At 44.4% G+C, this 22468-nt stretch overlaps 1 protein-coding gene across 2 annotated transcripts in view; it reads left to right on the forward strand.

The window, feature by feature from the left end:
- Positions 1–22468, forward strand: part of SMC6 (structural maintenance of chromosomes 6) — a 2412589-nt gene that overhangs the window by 1544759 nt on the left and 845362 nt on the right. For both annotated transcript variants that reach the window (XM_069605927.1, XM_069605928.1), the window contains one exon: positions 10175–10255. In XM_069605927.1, coding sequence (XP_069462028.1) covers positions 10175–10255 — 81 coding nt within the window. The remainder of the gene's footprint in view (positions 1–10174; positions 10256–22468) is intronic.

A 22468-nucleotide genomic window follows, 5' to 3' on the forward strand; every position in this document is an offset into this window, starting at 1 on the left:
AAATCTGGCTATCCAAATAGGCCTTCCTCTGCAACAAAAGTAGAAATCGGAAAAAGTCACGGCAGTGGATGGTTTATCAGCCGGCCCGGTGACACAATACACAGAGAAAGCCAAGCTTCTGTTGCAGGACAGGCATCAAGAGGACATTAACTTCGATCTCATCGGTGCTCCTCAGTTCCAGATGACATTGGGAATGCCTTGGCTGGAGACCCATAATTCTAGGATCGACTGGCGAAAACGAGTTCTGACCTTTCCTCAAGATTGTGCCGACACCTGTTACAACAAAGACATCATCAACTTGAAACCAAAGAAAGGAATCGTGCTGGGCTTCACTGGCTCTTTACCACTTGAATACATGGATTACCAGGATATCTTCCAAAAAGAACAAGCCAATGTTCTGCCCCCGCACAGGCCCTACGATTGCCAAATAGACCTCGTTCCTGGAGCCCAGATTCCCTGCAGCCGGATTTACGCTTTAACAGAGCACGAAAACCGACATCTTAGAAGTTACCTAGATCAGTATCTGGCAAACGGTTTTATCCGTCCATCCAAGTCCCCTGCTTCATCGTCCCACTTCTTCGTGCCTAAAAAGGAGGGGGATTTAAGAACCTGTATTGACTACAGAGCAATCAATCAGATCACAGTAAAAAAGTTACCCCTTACCACTTATACAAGTACTCCTGAATCAGGTGAAATACGCTCATATTTACACAAAGCTGAATTTACGAGGGGCCTACCATCTTGTGATAGTCAAAAAAGGAGACGAGTGGAAGATGGCCCTTCGCACGAAATATGGCCTCTTCGAATACCAGGTCATGCCCTTCGGGTTATGTAACGCCCCCGCAGCATTCCAATTCTTTATGAATGACGTGCTCCGTGAACTATTGGATGTTTGCGCACTTGCCTACATAGATGACATTCTCATCTACTCAAATTCCAAGGAAGAACATGTTGATCATGTCTGGGCCATTCTAGAGAAGCTTCCACAGCACCAGTTGTATGCCAAGCTGGAAAAATGTTTCCTCCATGTGACCGAGGTCGAATTTCTTGGTTTCATGCTCACACCACATGGCATACATATGGAAACGCGAAAGGTGGACGCAATCCTCCAATCACCAACATCCACGAAAGGAGTACAAAATGTGCTCAGATTCGCTTATTTCTATCGTAAATTTATACCTGGGTTCTCACAAATCGTACACCCAATTACTTCCCTGCTGAGAAAGAACAAGAAATTCCATTGGTCCACAGAAGCTGAAGAAGCTTTTCGGAAGGTGAAACTAGCATTTACCACAGCACCAGTTCTTCGACACACTCAACCAGATCTGCCATATGTGGTTGAAATAGATGCTTCAAACGTAGCCATGGGAGCGGTATTGTGCCAACGGAACCCGGAAACAGGACAGTTAAATCCCGTTGCATTCTGGTCTCGCAAGTTCTCTATATTAAAGAAGGGTGAACCAGTGGAACAGGATGACACATAGAATCTTCACTCAAATATACATTTTAATTTTTTAAATCAATACCAATTTCGCATAATTAATGTATGTATGATATAAAAGCAATAAATTCATTCCATCAGTTTAACATTCGTATCTCAAACAATCACGCATAGTCCCATACTACCACTTTCAACACGTCTTTCAGTCACAAAAGACCTTATTCAGGACGTTGGGCACCAAAACACTTGTCGACGACTTGCTGTGTGCAATCTGGACTAACAAAAAAAAACAGATATTTGACACCTGATATTATGGACCGGGTCATCAATATATGCAAAAACAAAAGGAGACTGTATTAATAGCAGTAGTTTACACTGTCTTCACAAGCCAAATGGGTTTGATTCACGATTGTTTGAAAGTGGTAGTATGGGACTATGAGTGATTGTTTGAGATACAAATGTTAAACTGATGAAATGAATGTATTGCTTTTATGGTTTTATATCATACATACATTAATTATGCGAAATTGGTATTGATTTAAAAAATTAAAATTTATATTTGAGTGAAGATTCTGTGTCATCCTGTTCCACGGGTTCACCCTTCTTTAATATAATGTACTTTAAGTGAAGGACCAGGGACTTAAATTGCAGGTTTACCCCTTTGTTTATAACTCGCTCCCGAATTGAACTACGCAATCATGAATAAGGAATTACTGGCGGTTAAAACAGCATTCAAGGCATGGAGACAATATCTTCTTGGGTCAAGACACACGGTCACGGTCATCACGGACCACCGTAACTTACAATACTTGAAGACTGCCAAAGCACAATCCTCGCATCAACTTCGTTGGGCTCTTTTTTGCAGAATACGACTTTATCACCTATAGAATGGAAAGGCAGACGCACTATCACTCATGGGTGAAGAAAAAGGGGCTTTTACAACATCAGATCGGGGCCATCATTTCCGAAGAACGAATCCAAACCAAGATCTTCGCCACCACTTGTAGATGACTTAAAAACCAGTTTGCAATCCAAGATGAAACAGTCAACACAACAGGAATGGCTTTTAAAGGGAGACCGGTACACCATTGAAAACAATCTACCATATTTTCAAGGACGCTTATATATCCAGGACAAGAAACTGCAAAATCAAACCATCACAAACTATCATGATTCATTAGTGGAAGGACATTCAGGAATAGCCAAAACTCAGGCTAAGATAAAGCAAAACTACTGGTGGTCAACTTGGAGAAAAGACATTGCCCAGTTTATTGCAGCCTGTGGTGTCTGCGCACAACACAATTCTCAGAAACAAAACCCTGCTGGGTTACTATGTCCCTTGATGGTACCACTAGCACCTTGGCATACTCTGTCAATGGACTTTATTACGGATCTTCCTCCCTGCAATGGTTACTACACCATCTTAGTCATTGTTGATTTATTCTCCAAAATGGCCCATTTCATCCCTCTGAAGGGACTTCCAACTGCATTGACTCTTGCTACTGTGTTTCTAGAACAAATTGTCCTATTGCATGGATTTCCATCAATATTAATATCGGATCGTGGAACTCAATTTGTTTCCACCTTTTGGAGATGTACAATGGCCAAAATTGACCTCCGGTTGTCCACAAGCCATCACCCTCAAACTGATGGGAAAACCGTACGAACTAATCAGACGTTAGAGCAGTATTTAAGGTGTATGTTACAGCACTCCGAGGACTCCTGGAAAAGCATACTTTGGGTAGCCGTGTATGCCTACAACAACTCTGTTCACACGAGTACTGGGCAAACTCCATTCCATACTGTGCACAGAAGGCATCCGCAGACATCAGTATTTGATCCACCCGATACTTTGGAAATGCCAGCAATGAAAACCTTGCATAAAACCATCACTCAGGTTCTTGAGGAAGCGACAGAACATTTGACTAAGGCCAAAGAAAGACAAAAACTGTTTGCTGATCGGCACCTAAAAGAAGCTCCGGATTACCAGATTGGGGATGAAGTCTGGTTAGCATCCAGATGCATACCGTTGAAAGGACCCAAGGACCTTTCCGCCCCAGATATTTGGGCCCCTATACTATCACGGCAATAATCAATCCTGCTGCCATGAAATTAGAGTTACCATCGCACATGAAGATTCACCCAGTATTTCATGTCTCTCTCCTCAAACCAATGAAACCAAATACACGGATTAGCCCTCCAACAGAGCCCGGATCACTTGATGGGGAACCGGAGTATGAAGTTAAATCCATCCTGGACTCCAAGGTGGTTCGGTCCAAATCGTATTACCTTATAGACTGGACAGGTTACGGACCTTAAGACCGAACATGGGAACCCCGTGAACACATCCATGCTACACGTTTAATCAGGCAGTTCCATCGCATTAATCCCACCAAACCAGGACCGGGGGGAGGACCACCCTTGAGAGGGGCCTTGAGGGGGAGTTCTGTCATGGTCATCGGGCCAAGAACGCAAACATTAAAGGGCCACATACACGGAGGCCCCGGGTGGACGCAGTCCTGGCGCCTTTGGCACCAGGCTTATGAATAACAAGCAAGAACATTTATTTGGGACAAGAACGGTTTTATTTTGGGACCTAACACCTCATTTTGGGTGCAAGGTGCATTTAACATGGGAACTTTCATCACTAAAGCAGCCCCACATGTACTCTGGTGTGTGGCTGCTGCTGTTATTGGGTTTTCTTGCACATGCTGACTCTCTAGGAGTGGCAGGCAAGCCAGGACTAGTGGGCGTGCCCACGATTGCAGCTATATAAGCTGCTCCGATCCCTGAGGCAGACGCTTTGCATCATTCTGCACTTCCATGCAGCGTAACGCTCACAGCCACCTGGGATTAAATTTACCTTTTGGAAATCCTGCTTCCTGCTTTCATACTTATCAACTGGGGAACCTGCTCTCACCTGTGCGCGTCTTGGTTGATCCTGACATTCTTCTCCAAAGTTTCCAGAACGCTGTGTGGGATGTATTGACCCACTTTTGCTCTGCTATGCTGCATCACTTTGTTATGGTGGGGCCAGAAACAGCAAAATGGCCACAAAACCATTCTGCGCGCCAAAACTCCTGAAAACCACACTGTTCAACGCACAAAAAGATGAAACCAATCTGCCATGCCTGTTGTCAGTGGTGTAACACAGCTCTCACTACTGAAATGTGTCACTGGACTCCACAACAATTGAAAGTGGAGTGCAGAAGGAAAAAGCAGTGCTTTGCTAAATGGAACTCCAAATCTTGCTTTGAGTCACCTTTTCTTTGCTGCTGAAACTTCAGAATGCCGGTACAGATTACCTTCAAATATTCAAAATTCTCGCTGGGTGCTACAATTCACTTAGTTTAAGGAATCACTATGAACTTACAAGGTCCTGAAAGGCTAAGAGCATATAGGGATTCCCACAGCAAAAGTGGCTTGTCTGTGGATCTGTTAAAAAATCTCTGTGCAGCAGAGGGCTATCTGTGATGACAGCTGTCAACGGCCTTCCTGATTAAACTTTAACATGTTATAAACAAAGTCAAATGCTTGCAATATAAGAGGCCTGTTATTGATGGTAACCCATATTATAGTTGTTTTTGATCGCACAGGTTTAAAATCTTGAATGAGAATTCTATTTATTTGATACACCAAGTTTGTTTTGTGCTAAGGAAAAGCCAATAGAATTTAACAATTAAATTAAACCTGGCTGAAGCTGCCAAACTAGAATAGCTGGTTTTTCTCACAGAAGGAAGGCCTTCCCTCAGCAGGAACTAACGGGGAGGCGTTAATTACAGGGTAGGAAAGAATCTGGTCTACAAGGGGAAAAGGAACAAAGACAAGCTGCAGCTCAGGAAATTCGAAGTGTGACTAGTGTCGTAAATGGCCTCTGCAAGGAACAAACGAGGAGGAGCCTGCTCTTGGACTGCAGTGAGACAAAAAAAGGCAGACCCAAGCAACCATCTGTGATTGAACATTACCAAAGAACACATTTTAAAAGGCTTATAAATTGCAAGTCAAAATGGTGAAAAATATAAAAATGACAGAGTTGTTCATTTAATTTCTGGCTGCACGTTTTAAGAGGCGACATGAAAATGTACACTCATGTCCCCATGTAAAACACGCATATTTGTGGAAACTTGCGTTCACAGTGAAAAGGGCAAAATTCTGTGGAAAGCGGAGACAAGATCCCACAGCTACGGGGTTTATTAGGAATAGCTGCTATGCAAAATATGGCCTCTTTGTGTGTAATTTGTATAAAAGTGACTAATGTAGAAATTGGTGTTTAAGATAAAATCCGATTTTGAGACCTCTAGCTAAAGGGAGGTCTCTTAGTAATAATAATAATAATAATTAGGCATTTATATAGCGCTACGAACCCTCAGGTATCTGAGCGCTGCTTATTATTACCCACGGTGTGTGGTGCTCATTTATCGACCTCGGAAGGATGAAAGGCTGAGTTTGGCCCTGCCGGGATTCGAACCTGCGTTAACAGGCTCTGCACGGATGTCAAAGCGAGCGCTCTACTCGCTGTGCCACTTGACCGGCTAATCTTAGGATTGTAAGGCAAATCATAAAACCTGACATCACCCAGCCTTGAGCCAATCACTCAAGTTTCAAGGCGGGGATGAAGTATTGACCCTATCCCAGGACAAAGGGGCAAGCTTAGATAAACCGGCCCACATACCCTCTTTGTGATGTCATTTCATAGCATAAATAGAGACAGCTCACCAGACATTGGGATACACAGATCCACTCACCCTCCTGATGGTGGTGGAGTGCCCTGCTGCTGAAATCTACATCTTCCTTTCTCCAGACTCCAGAAACTTGGCCAAGCAAAGGCCAATTGTATAGGTGAACCATTCTCAGCTAGGCCTCAAATTCTAGAACAGAACCCCAAAAGCTTTGCGGAAGCATCCTAATACAGCCGGGCTGTGCTGTTACTGCTTGCCTGCTGAATTGAAAGAGCCTCAGAACCAAGAAGGGCAGATCCCTTCCAGTCCTGTCCTGTCCTGTGCTGTGACCAGAGTGCCTTGCTGACCCTGCCCAGTCCTGTGCCGTGCTGTGACCAGAGTGCCTTGTTGAGCCGGCCCAGTCCGATGTGCCCAGCTGTCAGTCACTGATAGGTCCAGAATCCTAACGGTCCAGAATCCTGAAGGTCCCATTCAAAAACATATCCAATGAGTATAAATAGGAAGTACTGTGTCATATAGCATATATACTTTGCATAGTCTTTTCACTAGCTTATACCCATCCTATCTTTCATTTAGAACCAGTATTGTTAGAACTATCTTTGCATGGACTCTTCTCTCACATGTGTTCCTAAACTCTAACTTCCTATTGATTGATTAAGAAAGTAATTCCCAAACTCAGGTCAACTCCTACTAACATCTTTACCTATCCATAGAACCCAAAACCGCATTTCAACTCAGTGCGATTCCCCCGTTATCGCGAATATCGCGCACTGAAAAGTTGGCCGCAAATTTTCATTGCTAGAAATTTTTACACATGTAAAACAGATTCAACTGCTTCCGACTTGGATTTGAAGATTGCAAATGTTTTCTGCTGCCTAAATCATTGCTTATGTTTGTGTGCAACTATCCAAAGCGGCTCCCATAGGAATTGACAACAATTTAGGCATTTTTCCATACATTTAGAGTTTTTGCTCAGCCACTTTAAAAGTCATTCTGACAGTTGAAAAGCCCACTTTGTTTTTCTCGTTCTGTGTAAAGGGGGAAGTGAGACACTGTTTGACCTGTACTATTCCTGAATACCTGCTCTCCCCTTCCATCTCTTTGCATTGCCTATTGGGGGGGTTGGGAAGTGTTGCAGGGGGAATTTCTAACCATTGTGCTATCGGATCTGAAACCAACACAGAAGTATTATTTTCTGTGCTGCATTTATTTTGCTTATTACCCATTGCGAGTGTACTAAAGATATTATTCAGTGTGTGTCACCCCATTGCTGATTGTTGTTTACCTATTAAAATATATATTGTGCTTTTGATCTTAACTAAGTAAATAATCCCTTTTACAAACCAGCCTGATTTCTGGTCCAGCATGACCCGGGTTATTCTTAAATAAGGGGTGTGATACGAGTGGTACATCTTTCAAATAATTGAATCCATATTTCAAATAAGTTTTTCCATTGCCCTGTACACTAGGCCGAGAGCTGAGTGTATCGCCTGATTGAAATCCTTAACAGCTGACATCTTCTTGACACCGCAGTTCATCTTCAAGCCTTCCAGAACGCTGACATCTTCATCCTGGCACCGCAGCTCATCTTCAAATCTTTTGGGACTCTGAAATCTTTATCTTTGCACCGCAACACGACACGATTCGCCACCGACAGCAGCACCTGCAAGTAAAAATGAAAGGCAAAGTTAGACACTTAAAAGACATTCAGTTAAGGTCGCGCTACCACCGAACCTTGCGCTTTGCCTTAAACCATCACTTACCTATTGTCGGACATTGCGGTTTCAGCCATCTTCTTTCTGGCCGCGTTCCGCGCCCCCATAGCTGTTCTTGAGCCGCATTTCCATCTATTGGGAAGAAAACAGAAGGCAAAACGTTATTCAGGAATGAACAGCAATATTGACAGCAATAATACCAAGCCAGAAAATTTGAAGAGGCAAAGAGAAAACAGAAAGGGAAAGAGACATGAGGAGAAGCATAGTTGCAGGTGGACTGGACTATTACTTACCAGGGATCAGTGAAGGAACTAGATTCCATCGACAAGCGCCCCTGCCAGAAGTAGCAGGACGGAGAGCTTACTATCAATAATTAACAGGTGAGCTCTATGGGCCGGTGCATGCCCACAGAAATCGCACCTTGGGTAGAAGGCTTTGAGAGGCACAATAGTCACCGATCAGTGTACTCACGTTTTCTCATATCCAGGCAGGAGCAGTGTCACCAATTACCGTCGCTCACAGCTTATCCGCAGAGGGAAAGACCGGACGGGGGTGATATAACTTCTGGGGGGGCTGCAACCGTGCCCCAATGCCTCCGCAGAGACCAGGTGATCTTAACAGGTACTGCGTGCAAATATGGTGAGAGCATACACTCTTATTATATCAACTGTGAGCCACATTTGTGTATATCTGGGCATGTTAACTGTTTATAGGGCTGCTTTACGTGATGGGCACCTGATACTGGCGCCTGATACATGTGTGTGTTTGTGCCTGGTCTTTTCAGCGTGATGGGGTCAAGTCAACTTAGAACTGTGAGGGGAAAGACTTTTTGCGCTAGTGCCATAACGAGTCATTTACTGACTTGGATACAGTTATAAGCACGTTGAGGTGAGTAAGACTAGTGCAGGGAAATGTTGCAACTGGTATTGGAAGACTGTTCAAGGGCTGGAAGTCCAGTTACTAGGCAAGTGGGTTCACACAGGTTTCTTTAAATGAGCAGTGCCTGGGAAAATCAGTCCTGGCGACCTGGAGCTGGCGAAACTATAGTGGGAAAGGTTTTGTGTACTCTGCCTAGTATAAGGTGGGGAAGACTTAGTACCCGCTTAATAGATCCTATGAACCAGGTAGGATATGTTAGGTTCCCCTTTTAGCAGCATGTTTTTCTTTTTATCTTTTTGAGTTGTGATTTTCTACTATTAATGCGACTAGAATCATCTGGTGGGGGATCCCTCCACTAGCCTGCCTTTTGACTAGGAACGAGGGTTGGATTGGTGTTGGCGTTTGTAGCTTAAGTTAAGTTCAGTTTGCTGATCGAAGGGCTTTCGCAGCACACACTGTGAAATCAATTGTATCTCATATATCTAGCAAGAGCCACCTTTACTAAAAGCTTCCATGTTTTTTTTTTTGGCAGGTTTGATCCATGAAGTCCTGCCCTCAAGAAGGCGGTTTTGAGTACACACACTCTGCCAAAACATCCCAGTGATGATCTACTAACTACCTCGGCCATAGAGGAGTTAGGAACTAAATTGTTAGTGCATAATCATTTAGGGATGTGTGCACACACGTTGTATGGGGACGTAGGCACAAGATAAGTAGGACATGAACCTTAATAATTATGATTGACTAGTAGAAATTGAGTTAAATAGCTAGCAACTCCTTGGTCAGTTGACTTTGAATTAGGCATGAGCATAGAGCTGAAGTCTGCAATTTTCTTTGCGTTTAATGTTGAGATCATTCTTTCTAGTAGCTTTGTTTTCATACATTTTTTGCAAGAATTTTATTTCACATTTAGCACGGGTACTTTAATTCATTGTTTGTCGCACTTTAGAGATTTTTTTGCTTTTTGCTGCACTTTAGAACTGCACAGTATTTTATATTGTTTTTTAGATCCGAGGTCAGATATTTATTCCTTTTAAGAGGCCACACTGGTTGGGCCATGTGAATGAATTCCCTTTGAGATATTAAATTGAATTTATTTGATTAAACAATGGCACAATTAATGTGTATTTTCATGGTGTGATCGTGTAGTGCACTACAAAGAAAATGTATACAGGTCTTGATTTACTACTAAAAATGACAGATATGAGTAAGTTTATGTCAGGAGCCCCTTTGTTATCATTTTTAAAAGTATCCAGGCAGCAACCCGTCGAGATTTTGGATGTTGAGTAATCAGTAGGAAGAATATTGTATACTTCAGAAAGAACATTAACAAAGGTAAGTAACTTGTTTTACATGTGGGCACTTGCTCAAAAAGACAAATGTTTTATTCAATTAAATGTATATTTGCTTCCTAGCTCTTTCACATGTAGATCAAATAATGTGATTCTTAATTATTTCAGGCAAAAATTCGAAAAATATGTAGTTCGATTACAGACCTCGAAAATGTTGAAGAACACCAGTCTGTAGACATCTCTACATTGGTAGGTTTTTATATTGTTTTAGATCGTCTTGTGTTTCGCACTTGCATGTCAGTACTCTTACCATGTTTAATTTGGTGCTTAATGAAATCCAACAGTGAAAATTAAAATGTTTCTTTTGATGTTTCACATTTACAAGTGATGTGTAAAAGAAACATCTAATTCAGGATCTCCGATGACTTGCACAACTGAAGATCCTAATTGTTGATATTAATAGAAGCCTAAGCTGGCAATTTACCATTCGTTTATATTTTCATAGCATAGAGTTACATTTTGTTTGCCCCGTTGTCTCCTCACAGGTTCCCCTTTGTGTACAGTATGCCAAGAGTACTTCAATGCATTGCTTTTCTCCTGCAGATTCCTCATCTGATAGATATCCTCATCCAGCTCTGCTGCTCGGAAACCTTTAGACATGGGGTGTAGTGGACCTCGACTTGATCGGTCTATCCTGCTCGATCATCAGCTCCGGATTTGACATCGGTTGTCGTTTGTATACCGGGTCAGTGCGCGCCATACCTCAGTTCCTTTTTTCTGCATGCTCGACGGTCTGCTGTGAGGAACATGGCCGAAGTCTTCGACTTGGATTTTTTACTAAAATTATCAGATTTCTTTCTAAATCTCAGCCGTGACATGTCCACTTCCCAGATATCAGGCTTTAAAAGGTGTACAGACAGCCATTCCAAAATGTCGATGACGGACAATTGTCTTTAGTGACTGGGCAGACCACTCGAGAAGAAGGGGAATATTTCAAAAGCCAAATGCTGGCTATGTTTTAAGACGCAGGAAGGTGCGGGTGCGCTTCCCGAACAGCAAGCCTCGGCGGCACTCAGCACTCCCGACCCCACGCATGCCCATTTGTCAACGCCATTGGCGTCGGAAGAAGCCTTCGGGGTCGACACTGAGGCAGGCACAGAAGCCATCGATGCCCGGCCCTTCTCAAGAGCTTTGAGATGCTGACGTTTCTAATGTCGCAGTGGTGCCCAAACCCTGGTCGATGCCGACGGCCATACTGTCGATGTCGAAAGAGAAATCTTTGGCACCGACTATCGGAAACAGATCCTTTGCACGTCTCTCCAGGACCGGATTCTTCTAATCCATGGCATCTATTTTCATCCTGCGACCAGGGAGATGACCAAGGGGACATTGATACCATATATACAGGGTCAGGAGGCGTTATTTTCTTTCGACGAGCAAGCAGACATTTTTGCACTGGCCCAGGGGCTCTATGTAGCCAGCGGTCTGAACACTTCTCCAGATGTAGAATTTCAGCAGGGTCAGCCCTATACGTACACCCACACTATGTTCAGGGCCGTAGTAGGAAGGGTGGTAGACACCCTGGTTCAGAAATCCAAGTCAGTGCTGATTCAGGGCTATGAGCTGACGGTGATGTTGGCTAGGGTCCTCTGACAGAACATAATATGCCACTTAATCTGGCAATTGCAGACCCCATAGCCTCCTTGTGGCAGCCTGCCTGCACCATTCCCCCAGTCAGCTGTACCTTTACGGGAAAGTACAGGCCAGTGAGAGGAGACCCATAATATCTGGCCTATCACCCCTCTCCGGAAGAGCTTGTTGTGCAGGTGGCTTTTTCACCAGGCCTGCAGCCTCCACTTCTAATCTGCCTCTGAACTGAGAAGGCTGGACGCTATGGCCAAGAAGGTGTTTACCTTGGGCAGCATGGCCCTGCAAGCCACCAATGTAGCTTGTGGTTTTGTAAAGTACGCATTCAACTTGTGGAAAGCTTTGGAGCAGGCAGCTCATTACATTCCTAACAGATAAATGCGGATGGATTTTCAGAGCTGGTGGAAAATGGGAAGGTGGTGTCCAAGCAGTCGTTGCAAACAGGCCTGGATGTGGCCGGCTCCATTAGCCGTTCAATAGGGTCGGCGGTAGTCTTGAGGAGACGAGCGTATCTCAGGTCGTCTGGCTTCTGGAAAAGTTTGAGTCGAAATGAGCCTCAAAATCGCTGGGCGTAGCTGCGCAGCTGGCCAAATCTGCCTTCAGCTTTGCCTCTGGAGGCAGAGGCTACAGATGCTATGTGGTTTACGGCATGAAGGCGCAGCTCCCAGGCCAGGCAGGGGCAGAAGCATTTCTCACATCCCGTGAGGGGCAGAATGGACTTCTAGAGGCCAGCAAGCAATGGCGGGGGCGTCTCTGCCCTCTATGCTGCTTTGATTTCCTCGCCCACAACTTAACGGTTGGTGTATGGTTGGCAGAGCATTGGCCCCAACAATAGGAGTTTACCTCCGATGCCTGGGTCCTGGAGCTTATTCAGTGGGCTTATTGTCTGCCCTTCTTGAGAAAACCACCGGACAGACCCCCATCGCCTAACCACCGGACAGACCCCCATTGCCTCTAATCCAACCTTGACAGGAGCTCCAGGAAGAACTGCGAGCCCTGTTGTTGTTGAAGGGTGATGTCAAAGAGGTCCCTCCCGAGCAGAGAGGTTTGGGTTGGTATTCCCGATATTTTTTGGTGTCCAAGAAGGGAGGAGATCTCCTTCCCATTCCGGACCTCAGGGCTTTGAACAAGTTCCTCAGGAAAGACAAATTCAGAAAGTGCAGACATTTTTGCTCGAGGGAATTCCCAGCGAACGGTGCACTAGGGGACGCGTTTCAGGTGGATTGGACCTTCCTCTCCACTATGCCTTCCTTCCGATTCCCATCATCCTGGGTTCTCAGGAGGTTGAAGAGGTTTTGTCAGACCTTGATCGCCACCCAGACTAGGCGAGGATAACTTGGTACTCTGACATCTTGAATGACCATCTGTCCACCTCAATGGTTGCCTCGGCACCCTAGCTCCTGACCCAGTCGGAAGTTTGGGTACTTCATCCAAACTCAGAGTCCCTCAACCTACGCATGTGTGGCTCTTAAGAGGATGAGTTATAATGACTGGACCTTTATGAGGAACTACTTGAGGTCTTACTGGCTGCACGCAGACCATCTACCAGATCCTTATATGTGTGTAGGTGGAGAATGTTTGAGGCATGGTGCAAGGAACACGAGATTGTCCCCATCTCTTGCCCCACCACTACATTGATGGAGTTCCTTCTGTTACTGGCCTCAGCAGGCCTTCAGCTTACCACAGTCAAAGGATATTTGGCACCCTTGTCTATGTTCAAAAGGCTCCAGATCAAGGTTCTTTCTTTACGATCCCCCTCATGGCCCAATTACTGAAGGCCTTGTGAATACATTTCTGCCAACTTCTTTTGGTGTCCCTGACTGATTTTTTAAATCTAGTTATGACTTTGTTGAAGGTAGCTCCCTTTCAGCCCATGCATTCCCGTTCTTTGCGACTGTTATCTTTGAAGACAGCCTTTTTGGTTGTGATTACATCAGCCAAGCGAGTTAGCAAGTTTCAGGCCCTGTGTGGGAACATCTCATAAGGTAAGGCCTGGCTTTCTCCCGAAAGTGGTTACTGAGTTCCACCTTTCTCAGTCCATAGACCTGCCAGTCTTCTTTCCTCCACCACACCCCTCTGAGGAGGCGGAGCGGTTCCATCACTTGGACCCCAAAAGAGCTTTGAGCTTTCATGTCACTAGGACGTCTGGAAATCTGATCAGCTGTTCGTGGCACATTCATTGTCCCACAAGGGTCTAGCAGTAATGAAGCAGACCCTATCTCAATGGTTTGTTCTTTCCATCGCGGAAGTCTGCAGGCAGGGAGCTTCCTCCCGGCATCAGGGCGCGCTAAACAAGAGGGGTCTAGGCTTCTGCGGCCTTGCATTAGGGGCAGGGGTGTCCCCATTAGGGATATTTGATGTGCGGCCACATGGTCGTCCTTGCACAGGTTCACCAGGCACTATTGTCTGGATGTTGCCCGCGGGGCTGATGCACGTTTTGGTAGGGCAGTTCTGCAGAATCTGCTACTGTAACACTTTCTGCTGGCCTTCATGGTCCTAACTGTTTGGGGAGTCAATCCGATGAGGAATCTGAGGGTGAAAAGCAATCCATTGAAGGAGACATTTCTTAACGGAATGTTCTTTCTATGGATTCTTCTCCCACAGATTCCTCATCGCCCCTCCCATCCATCCCCGCTCAGAAAGCATTTACAGCTTGGCACATCTGCCTCAACGAATGGCCACCTGGTGAGGGGCCTGAGGTGACTGCTTCTATCTGGCTAGTCGCTTGCTTTTCTGGGAAACATTTTTTTTTTCATTTCTCTAGTTCTTGCAAGCTTTATTCCAAGTTGTTTCTCATCCCTTGAGGATGTTTTTCTATTGTAAAAGTTTTTTCAGGATGGTTGGAATGGTCTCCCAATGTTTTCCTCTGCAGCATTCAAACACAGGGAGAAAAGGGGGAACTGAGGTATGGGCCTAGTGACCTGGTATATACATGACACCTGACGTCCTGTCCAGAGCCGACAATAAAGCAGCTAGCAGGACGATCGATTGCTGAGTCGAGGTCCACTATGCCCCCGGTCGAAAAGCTTATGAGCTTCAAAGCTGGCTGAGGATATCTATCAGATGAGGAATCAGCGGGAGAAGAATCCATACAAAGAACATTACGGTAAGTCATTTCTCCTTTTTAATGTGTGGATTTAAAAGGATATTCATCATAAAGTTTATTCAGAAATATTAAATTTCTAAAGCGATCTGGAGACCGAAAAGCCAAATATTTACCAGATACTTTAAACAACATTAGATACAGAGAAGACTGCATCAGGGTTAGGACCTAGTTTACAAAATACCAAAACATCTAATGAATGACAATCCTACTTTGGATTATCAAATGTAAAATATCTTTTTTCCTAGCTTTTGAATACAATGGACATTCAAGGAGAAAGTGCTTATCAATTTATTCCTAAGTGTGGGCACCTATTTTATGTATTTAACCATTTCCATATTTTGGCTGCTAATGCAAAGATATTCATCCTGATTTTCAGGAAAAGCATTCTCTTCGTGGGGTCAGCTAACTAGTTAAGGTAGTACCCCCACACCTCATAGTAGTTTTAAGTAGCAGGTATAATTGTTCAATAAGGTGCATTCTGCCTTCCCCCTGCTAGACAGTGGGACATCGCCCATTCCTCATATTACTCCTACATCCTGTCCTCTTCCTCCATACTGTATGGCAAACATTACACTTCCCCTTTAAGGGCTAATTTAGGCACATGGAGTTGCTTCAACAGGAATGGTCATGCACGCGAACACTACCCCTCAGCACCACACCTCAGTCCCTTTTCACCCCTGTCAACGGATGGCAAGAACTGCATTCGCGTATTTTCTTGCTGCACACTTCGGCCCAGCGTTATACCCGTCTTTGGTGTGCAGGTGCCTCTGGTGCATGTCTGGTGTCTCAGTGTGCATTGTGTGAGGACTGCTTTCTGGTATCGGATCCCCACACACTCTACCTTGAGTGCCTGGGGGCCGATCGTCGATGGGCCTCCTGTGTGGCCTCTGATGTGCTAAGGCTGAGATCATTGAAGAACAGGTTGGCGCGCAGGAGGCATTTTCTCAAAATCCTCTCCATAGAATCAGAAGAGATTTGTGCACATGAAGACAAAGACAGTAGGTAAGTAATTCTGTATTTACTTAACTACCCCAGCACAGTGACTAGTTTGGTTAGGAGGGGTTGAAAAGACTCTTCTACCGGCACCAGGCCCAAGGCCTTAAAGGCTAACAGAGGAGTCTCATGATTATTGGGGTCAGGTACTGAGTGGCCTAATGGTTATATTACTGGATGGAGTGGAAGGGGGAGCGCTACCAGCCCTTCCACTCAGGGCTAGAAGCCTTCCAAAGAATACTAAACAAGGCTTTTGCCTGAGGGTCCTCCCAGATGACTTTGTTGGGGCTCTACTCCGGACATTAGTTTCCCACACATTCCCGATAAACATCAGCTGCGTCACAAAATGCCAGCTATTAGAGAAGTCGGCTGCACGCTCACACAGCATGGCGAGGGCTACTTCAGTTTAGCCCTCTCGAGTAAGCCACAGAACCACTGCCAATAACCAAATGGGTCCTATGGGCAGGGCGCAGGCAGGTCAACAATTTACATCCACAGAGCTATGGTCGGGCAGAAGTACCATGCTGTGTTGCGTACCCTCTATCTAGTGCCATGAAATATGAATACCCATTAATACATCAATCTAGACAGATGTCGGGGGTGTGGCCAGCTGCAGAGCGATGCGGACGTGAGCCTTCGGAGCTCCCGCGACCGCCGCAGAAATCCTGAAGAAATAGCCTGTCATCCATAGCAATTGTGAATAAAAAGATATCCTACCGAGAGACGAAGAGCTACAGCAAGTATTAATGCGCTGTTGTCCTGAACAGCGCGTGGCTGGGACCACATGCAAGGAGCAAGGAGCAAGGAGCCTTCCCCGTGGGGATCTGGAGTAGTGAAACCAAGATAGCGACGTGCAACAGCAGTAAGTCCAGTGGTAAGGGGAGAGCCTGAACGAGAGAGCGGATCGGAAGATCAGCAACGTGGATGAGGCATCTGTCGGGAATCACACAGTTGGTGAGGCGTAGAGGTAAGGACTGAGCTGAGCGGGCGGACTGGCCCAGAGATCGCCCTGCACTACGGATGACTGGGAGGTGCGTAGCATGAGCCCGGACGCACTGTGTATTGAAGCAGGTATGGGAGCGAGGGAAATGTAACGACCCGCGAAGGAAGCAACCGGTGAGCGCCCTAATGAGCCTGGCTGCGAGGTAAACTGTTCTGAGTTTGTGGACGGTGTAATTTTGTTTGTTTTTTTATTGTAAGAGAAAACTACAGTTCAATAAATCAATATCAAACTTTTGTTACAATTAAACCTCTTCCACATCACGTCGATCCCCCCCAAGTCTTTGATCACAGTCTATTCTTTATGGTGGTGATACGTTTAGGTCACTATTGGTTAGACTTTTGATTTTTCCTATCACAAGTTGTATCGCAGAGAATCATGGCTAGGTAGTCATTTAGCCTGCATGATAGTTTGATGTTATGGCCGGCACTTACATATGACCACCAATCATTCATGTCATGGTTCCGAGGTTTGAAGCTATTCAAATGCAAGGTCCGCTGGGTAATTGTGCCTATGCATTCAAGTACCAAATGCTTAAGGGACTCTATTTCACCCGATTCACAGAATCGACATTTATTGTCTGCGGTATCTTTGTTTTTTCTTATCCAGAGCATTTCGCGATTGTTTAGGGCATTTAGCCTGAATTTTAGAAACATGTGCCTGTGATATCTTGAAGGACAGTCTAGTAGGTATTTCGGTGGCTTGTGTAATTTGATTTCTCCTAGTCCTAATGGAAGGCCTGTTTTTAGTTACATGCGTTTTTCAATGTTTTGCATCCAGTCCCATTCTTCTAGTTTTTTTTTTCGCGTATTGCGGTCGATTGATTACCTCGAGTCGGCTTATATTTGCGGCGTCCATGATGGCTTCAAGTTTTTGTTTCCAAATTTGGGTAGATATGGATTGGGTGTCGTCGTTTCTGATCTTGAAGATTTCATATGCTGGTATTTTTTTGCTACAATACATTTTCCTAATGGTGGAGAGGGATTTCCAAATTACTATCATGTACAGCGAGTTGAGTGCAAGTGCCAATATCGAGATATAGTGGGGAAGCCTCAAGGCACATTTCCAGAGGGTACCTTCTAGTCTTTGCCATAAGCGAAAGTCCAAGTTCCAACCGGCTTCCGCACTAAATACAATGGTCGGAATGACCTTCTGTAGATAGAAAGTCAATATTGGTGCAATAGTGAATTTCCCGTAGTCATGGTTGACTTTTTGCTCCTTTTAGGCCGAGTTTGAGAGTTCTACTGGTCAGGTCATTGACCCATGCTGTTTCGCAGATGGAATTGTTGAACATCACACCCAAATATCTTATGGATGTTACAATATTGAGTTTATCGCTGGCAATTCGCCATATGAATTTTTTTCCTGCCTTCTTGTGAGTGTGACTGGTACTCATGATTTTTGTTTTGTCTGTATTTATCAGTAGCTCATTTGATTTCATGTACTCGTTCAGTCGTGTCAGAAGGCGCTGTAGGCCGATCTGTGTATAATCAGTTAGTACTATATCGTCTGCATAGATGATGTATTTGATTTGGGTGTCCTTGATCCTAGGCGAAAAACATGATACTGAGTTTAACCATGCCGGTAGGTCAGCTATGAAGATCTTGAATAGTTCAGCTGCCAACGGGCAACCTTGCTTGACACCTTTGAGTTATTACCGGTTGGCTCAACTCACCCTGTTGGTTTAACCTGATCTGTATCGAGGTGTTGGAATGGAGAGCTTTCAGTGGTTCCAGGATTGTTGATGGACATCCCCACTTTTTTAGCTTGGACCAAAGTTTCTCGCGGTTTATCGTATCGAAAGCTTGCCTTAGGTCTATAAATGCAAAGAAGATTTTTCTCTTTGAGTGCAGAGTCTCAAGTTTTAAGATGTTCAACAAGAGTAGGTTTACCTCAACTCCGGCCCCCTCGGTGAAACCTGTTTGTTGAACATCGTGTATTCCTGTCTTGAGGGCCCATAAAGTAAGTTTCTTTCGAAGGAAGGAGCCATAGACTTTCCCGATTGTGTCAAGAAGGGCGATTGGACGATAGTTCATCGGATCGTTCCTATCGCCCTTCTTATTGATCGGTACCACAATCGCCTTTGACCATGACTCAAGAATTTTCTTGTTTTCCAACACTAGTCTGAACAGAGATTCCATGAACTTGCCCAATGTACTTTGTTTTTCTTCAACGTGATATTTGAAATCTGATCAGGGCCCGCTGCTCTTGAGTTTTTGAACTTCTGTATTGTTATTTCTATTTCGTCGCTTTGAGGAGTTATATCCCACGGTAGTACTGAGACACTTTCTTGAACTTGTATGTCTTCATTCGGGTGTTTATATATTTTCTCGAAGTGCTCAACCCATTTATTGCCATCAATCGGGTTTGAGATTGTCGTTGTTGCTTTTGTGTTTCCTTTGTTTAGGATGGCCCAAATATCACGCCTGTTTTTTGTGATGAGCAATTGAAGCATCAGCACAGCACGGTTTTGTTCTATCAATACTGAGTGCGCTTTTAGCCAGTGTCGGTATTCTTGTCGTCTTGTTTTTACTTTAATTGCAATTTTGTCTGGTGGTAACTTCAATTTCTTAATCCGCCGCAAGTCTTTCCTCAAAATCCTTTTTCCTTTTGCGATGACATCGCTGTACAGATGTTTATTTGAGTACCCAATTACTCTAGAGTTTACGACTTCCGGCCGGCAATCTGTCAACAAGGTAACATAATTCACTGTGTTCTCTTTGGTAATGTCGGTTGTGAGTTTCCCAATTTGCGACCGGTTGATCCTCAGGCGATTTCCCGCTGCATTCGATGTGACTTGTAAGTCATATTTTTCAGAAACGTCTCCCCAGTCCGTCTCCAGAACTAGGCGGAGTAGATCATGGTCGCTTTGAAGCATTGGTATGACGTTTAGGGAATTCACTTGGTCAAAAAGATGTCTAGAAACCCAAATATAGTCCAGTGTGTTTTGGCTATATTGGCCGTGCCATGTTGGGTTACAGGGTTGGTCTCCTTTGGTTTTCCCATTGACCATGGTACAGTTTCTTATTGCTAGGGCATCAAACCAAAGCTTTCCTCTCTGTTCGACCTCATCAGGTTTCTTCAGCGTGTTTGTTTTTGTAGTTTTATCAAATTTGTACCAACTACAATTTAGATCACCACATACCATGATGGTTAGGTTGTTGTATTTCAGTGATGCCTCGTCAATTAAGGTTGTCACTGTTCCGATGAAACTATTTTATGAGATCTTGGTGGGATTCCAAAATCCATTTATTAGGAGAAGGTATTGTTTCGCTCGCGTTGTTGTAGCAGTTATTTGTACCAAAGTGCCTTGAACAAAAGGATTCGGGTTTCGGGATTCGAGCGGCGTCAGCCAGTTTTGGATCTTCAATAAAGTGACTAGCCAGGATTTAGGAATGTAATAAAGCCGTCTCGATTTGGTAACTCGCGTAGCCAAGTTTCCTGTAGACATACGGCGAGGATGTTATCCATAGGCACCTCGAAGTTGTTAAATAGGTGGATGAATCCTCGAGTGTTCCAGGATAGCACAGTTTGGTCCGCGTTGTTCTTCTTCAATCATTGTTAATGATGCTTACCTTTTTGGAATTGGTTTCCGGGCCCAATTCGACCGGGAGAACCACGTGTCTTGTTTCCATTGAGTTTTGCGGCAGGATAAGCTAAAGATTTCCGCAGATTAGCACGTTGAATGTCTAATCCTACCGTTTTTTCACGAGCATTGTGCTCCAAGGTATCTTGTTGCAATTCGTGTTCGGGTTCCAGCGTTAGTTCGAAACCAAAAATGAGTAGGTCTTCTGTAGCTCGTAATAGCATGTTTTTCACCGCTGAAGAGCCAATGTGTAGTAGTACTTGGTCCGAAGTTAACTCAGTTGGGTATTCAACGATTTTTATGTCGTCTGACGATATTGTCCGTAGCACTGGAATGCATGCGAACAATTTCATGACATTTGCTCTATTTAAGTTGACCTCGATGTAGTCAGATTGGATGTTTTGAAGTCGCAGTTTCCAAAATAGATTGTTAGATGTTTGATTTTTGCCTAAATGCACTCTGGATGTATAACAGGTTTTGGAGTTTCTTTGATTAGACGTTAATTTTGGATTTAGCTTGGATGCGTGTGGTGACATTGGTCTCTTGGTCGATCTAGCCACTTCTTTTTGTGGGTCAGACCTGCTTGGTTTTTTCCCAGCCAATGTTTTATGTTGTTTCCACGTGCGAGATCTCAAACTTTCTTTGGGATGGGATATATTTATTGGCTCATCTTGGTCGTCACCTTCTGCTGAGTATGTGGAAAGATCACATAGATCAATTGTCGAGGCATTCACAGAACTGTCTCTACTCAGCTCTTCGGAGTCGAGACGCCGACGTTTTGTGGATTGTTTGTTAGGCACATAGTCCTGTCCTTTATCTAGATCTTGGTCAGGCACGTCATTTGACGTCTGCTTGGATGTTCCTGTTGTGAGGTCAAACAATCGTGGTTTTGTTGGCGTTGTGAGATTCCTTATACATTTTTTCACATTGGGATGTTTTGGCTTTGTTTGTCTTTTTTTTATTTTCTTGAAATAGTGGATTGTTTCCTTGCCCTGCCGTTCTGACAGATTTTTCTGTAATGGAAATGGTTTTAGATGACCCAGTAAATATGTTGAATGAGCTCTTTATGATATTGGAAGGCATTGTAGATGACGTGTTCTCGCAATTAGTTGTTGAGGCCGGTAGCACGTGTGCCTCTGCTGTCGGTGAAGACTTATCGGCATTAATTTGCAAGAGGGTATTTGCATTTGTTGTGTCTTCAATGGTTTGATGATGGTTTGTTTCTGGTATCTTGACATCAGTTTTATCAGCACAGTGAAGATGCAACCTTGCTTGAGACTCAGGTTTTTTGATAGGCGCTGGCAGCGATTGATTGCCGTGGGGGGGGCATCGCCAGTGGCCGTGAGCTTTCAGCTATTGGGGACGTGGTTGCCAAACTAGGACCCTGAGCCTTTAGGATCTTGTTTCCGCTTTGTGAAAGGGTCATTTTTGGCAGATTGTCTTGCGTCGAAAGGGAGTTGTGCTTCTGGATTTTCTTGTCTACCTCTTCAGACTGGTGACGCATCCATTTGACTGCTTCCAGCAGACTTTCGATTAGGTTGTCGTTTTGGCAATGATGTCTTGCAGTCAAATCGCATAACCGTTCCTGCCAACGAGTAGATAGGTCTGCCTGTGATTCAAGTTGTTTTTGTAGGAAGTTTGTGAAAGATTTGAGTTTTTCCATTTTGTTTGTTAGATTTATAAGCATTGCTCCTTGATCACTTATTGTCCCATTCAAAGATTCGTACAATTTGTTGAAGGGTAGTAAGACAATTGAGGAGGCAGCTACAACGTTATTGTGCAATTGGGTTAGAGTATCAGCAGATAAGATCACTTGTTGCACCGAAGAGTTGGTTCCATTGGATGATTGGTGTGAGTGTTCCATATCAGACTGATCGTCTTGAAGTGAAGAGTTTAGGACTTTTTCAATATTTTTTCGGTTAGAGCTGTTAGGGCTTTTGGTGCATGGAGTACTGACGTTTGTTAGTGCTGACACTGAATCATCGAAGGTTGACTGGTTTAGTTTTAATTTTAATTCGATGATTCGCTGGAGGCGGCAAGCTCTTGCAGTAGAGCTGGAGTCCTTGCTTGCCGACTTAGATGTTGGGCTAAATAGCCCTTGGTCTGGGGCCACCGGAGCACTGCCTGATT

Source organism: Ambystoma mexicanum, chromosome 4p, assembly GCF_040938575.1.
Source record: "Ambystoma mexicanum isolate Mex_15411 chromosome 4p, UKY_AmexF1_1, whole genome shotgun sequence".
Classification (NCBI taxonomy): domain Eukaryota; kingdom Metazoa; phylum Chordata; class Amphibia; order Caudata; family Ambystomatidae; genus Ambystoma; species Ambystoma mexicanum.